Source organism: Notolabrus celidotus, chromosome 18 (genome assembly GCF_009762535.1).
Source record: "Notolabrus celidotus isolate fNotCel1 chromosome 18, fNotCel1.pri, whole genome shotgun sequence".
NCBI classification, from domain to species: domain Eukaryota; kingdom Metazoa; phylum Chordata; class Actinopteri; order Labriformes; family Labridae; genus Notolabrus; species Notolabrus celidotus.
The window spans coordinates 29,561,719-29,565,664 of record NC_048289.1 but is presented as its reverse complement, the minus strand read 5'-3'; the positions used below and the strand labels follow the sequence as shown (position 1 = coordinate 29,565,664).

Genomic DNA, 3,946 nt, shown 5'->3' with positions numbered 1-3,946 from the left:
TTGTCAGAGGGACACATTCAACCCTGACAAAAGAGACTGAGAAGGGCGAGGACCGGCTGAGAACAAACTGGCAAAACATCAGTGCATCCCTATATACTAGACATATATACTACTGTGTACTAGATCAACATGCAGACTGACAGCAGCTGTTTGGATGTTTACACTCAACATGAGTCCCTTAGCGCTCTAAGGGACTGGAACCAAGTACCACACGGACGTCTTCCACCTGTAACATCGGCGCAATACTGAAGCTTCATTCATTGTATAATATTATTTTGGTGTGGAGGGGGGACCACAGGGGGGGGTCCAGGTTCAGTTTTACAGGGGCACTGGCCCCTGTTGGCCCCTCAACAGAACCGCCACTGGTTTCAGTTACTTTTAGACAGAATATAGTATGAAGAGATCAGATATATTACTTCAAAGGTTAGTCATTTACAAACTGCAATAAACTGCATAAATATAAATAGGAGTGTACTCATAAATATGACAGTAGAATACATAAATATACAGATTTGTGCATATAAAAACAGATCAAATATGGATATATTGGATCTGTAGGCTGATTAAAGGCCCTGTGAGGAGTTTTGAACTGGCTGAGAAACAGACTGAAAATGATACTGATGCCTCTTTATGACCTTCAATAGCAAACAAGTCCATCAGCAGCAACACTGACACCTTCTCTGTTGTCATTTTTAATGCCTGAAACCACCCTGAGGGGGTAGGTGTCAGACCAGATGATGGACATCTTGCTTCAGAAACAGCCTTTATCCGACTGTTTTCATGGAAAATAATCACATTGCCTGATAAAGTTGACTGTTAAAAGACAACAGGATGAGTTTTTTGTTGAAAACACTACTTTTGCATATAAAGGACAAGAGATAAGAGGTATCACTTTGTCCACAAGGGGGCGCCAGAACCGATACTAAACAAAAGTTCCTCACAGCAGCTTTAAATAAGAATACCTTACATTTTATTGTACTATTATATTTTGAAACCTAATGTTAGTTATTACTATGTTATATAACAATAATAGTATGTCCTGAAATAAACTTTAAATGGTTGTGATTCATGTGAAACCCCTCATGTGATATTAACATGTTGTGTGCAGTTCCTCTCTGCCGCCAGAGGGGGCGCTGCCGAGTCGATACTGAAGATTTCTTCACCGCCGAAGAAGAAAGAGAAGTCCTCGCTGAATGACAGCAGAGTAAAGTTTAGAGTTTAAACTCTTTGTTTTTGAGCTTTTTAAGAACTCTCAGTTCTCTGGAGAGGAGTCTGAGTGTTCCTGACCCCGGACTGAGACCTTGGACCTGTAAACATGAGGGACCGGACTAAGGAGTTAGGAAACGTGAGTGTTAAAGGAAAATGCTAACGTTAGCAGTTAGCCTGCTAACTTAGCTAAGTTGACTCTGTGAAGTTTAACTTTCCTCATCGAGACAAACTTCACCGAGAGAGTGAAGGAGTCAAAGCAGGACAGTGGAGACCCTTTAACTGGTTCTCTGTGTGAAGGGGGGCTTTAGAGACTCTCTGTGCTCCCTGTTTCCGCTCCAACCCTTTCTCCATAGAGGAAATGTCAGGCCAGGGAGGGAGAGGCTGCCTCTGCTGCAGGAGTGTGTTTGGGAAACATCTTCAGTTATGATAAAGCTCTCACTCTGATCTGACTCTGATCTGACTCTGATCTCTGTGTTAACGTGTTCACAGCTTGCAGAGGCTTCGGACGAGGAGGACGAGGGCAAAGCTCTGATGATCAAACCTGGAGTCTCTACAGTCAAAGACGAGAAGGAGAATGAAACCTTCCTGAAGAAGGTAAATTTCAAACTTTATTTTAATCACTGAACAGATACAATCACTTAGGATGAGTTTCAATCAATCAATGAATCAAGCTTTATTTATAGAGCACCTTTCATACAAATCAAATGTAGTTCAAAGTTCTTTACAGAGACTGAAAACAAGAAAGAAGCAGAAATAAAATAATGGGAAAACATATTAAGAAATAATAACTAACATTAGGTTTCAAAATATAAAAGTACAATAATATGTAAGGTATTCATATTTAATCAGCCTACAGATCCTCTAAATCCATATTTGATCTGTTTTTATATGCACACATCAATCTGTATATTTTATGTTTTCTACTGTCATATTCATGAGTATACTCTTATTTATCTGTATGCATTTTATTGCATAGTTACATTTTGTAAATAACGAACATTTGAAGTAATAAATCTGATATCTTCATAATATATTCTGTCCAAAAGTAACTGAAACACATTCACTGTACCCTGGACATTAGGTTCATTTGGTCTGCATCAACTAACCAACACTTCCCTCCACAACATAGGAGCCATGTAAAAATCACAAATAACAGCAAAAACAAAACAATCACTGAGGGATTTTAAAAATGGAGACTAGGGGCGCTGGTGGCCTAGCGGTCTAAGCGCCCCACATACAGAGGCTACAGTCCTCGTCGCAGGGGTTGCCGGTTCGATTCCCGGCCGGTCAACCATTTCCTGCATGTCGTCCCCCACTCTCTACTCCCCACATTTCCTGTCTCTCTTCAGCTGTCCTCTCAAATAAAGGCAAAAGGCCAAAAAAAAAAATATAAAAAAAAAAAAAAAAAATGGAGACTAAAGCACACCGACAACAATACAATATGTGTAATTAATATGAGTTTAAGCATCAAATTAACATTAAGAATGTAAATATTTAAAATAAATAAATACAAAGGGTAAAGAAAACAGTTGAAGATACAGTAAAGGCTTAAAATTTTAATACATTTGAGAAGATAAATAATACAAAAAAAACCCAGTTAAAATAAATAAAATGATAAAACAACATTAGAATAAATATAAAACTTTAAAATAGTAAAATCGGTAACAGAAAATCCTGGAAGGGCAATAAGTGTAAAATTATCTGACTTTTCTGTGTCCATCTTTATTTATTTTTCTTGAAAGACTAAGATTGCTATTAATGTATGTGATGGATTGAATTTGCCTTTCCAAATAAAAAGATAATTTCAAAAAAAAATAAAATAGTAAAATAGAGTTGATAAATAAAAAAAAAAATGTGTTAAGATTAATTAAATAGTAAGATATTACAATTAATATAAATCATTAAAGGAATAAAATTAAGTAGAAAAGACGTTTACCTGAAGTTACTGTTTTATCTATGTATTAGTTTTTGCAAAATGTTGTTACTTTAACACTTTAATTGAAGAAAGGACTCAGTCTTGTCATAAACCTTTTTTTTTTTATGACTTTACAACGTTTTGTTTTGGCAACATCTCAGTCTCTGCTGACTCCTCTGTCCTTGGACCGGACTGCAGTAGACTCAGACTCAGTGTTACTGCTGTGCTGTCGGTGCAGAGGAGCCGACACACTGATTAAAGAAGGTGGGAGGAGAGATATCGACACAGAGGAATGCAGACTTTACCAATTAATATATTCAGTAGATCATCTTCATGTCACACACTCCAGACTCAAAAATGTCTTAAAAAAAAATTAAGATTTAAGAGAATATCTTTCTATCTATTGTCACAAGCCGTGTTTTAACAGCGTTATAGGTCAGATAATTTTAATTACATATGATACAATTCAAGATAGTGATTATAAAAAATACTTAAAAATAAAATAAAATCAATACAGTAAAATCAATAAAATAAGTAACAGTAGAAACCAAAATTAAAAATCAGTTGAAGTTAAAAATATCAGAAAAATACAATAAATAAATACATTTTAAGCAATGCTTATAATAATGAAGCTCAGGGCTAAAAATATTCAGATTAAATGATCTAGTATTATTCAGACTTTTATTTTATTTTGGGGGATTGTTAGTCTCCCTTTCTTTGAACTATTTTCAACATTTAATCAAATGATCTGCAGTTAAAGATCGAAGAAATTCAAATAAGTGAAGTAGATGCACATTTTATATCAGATAACCGATCCTCTTT

General features: G+C 35.7%; 1 protein-coding gene across 1 annotated transcript in view; it reads left to right on the top strand.

The window, feature by feature from the left end:
• Nucleotides 1-1,131: 1,131 nt before the first annotated feature.
• The window catches only part of stx4 (syntaxin 4), a 12,767-nt gene continuing 9,952 nt past the window's right edge, over nt 1,132-3,946 (top strand). The window contains exons 1-2 of the mRNA XM_034708303.1: nt 1,132-1,345; nt 1,699-1,803. Coding sequence (XP_034564194.1) covers nt 1,316-1,345; nt 1,699-1,803 — 135 coding nt within the window. The 5' untranslated portion in view covers nt 1,132-1,315. The remainder of the gene's footprint in view (nt 1,346-1,698; nt 1,804-3,946) is intronic.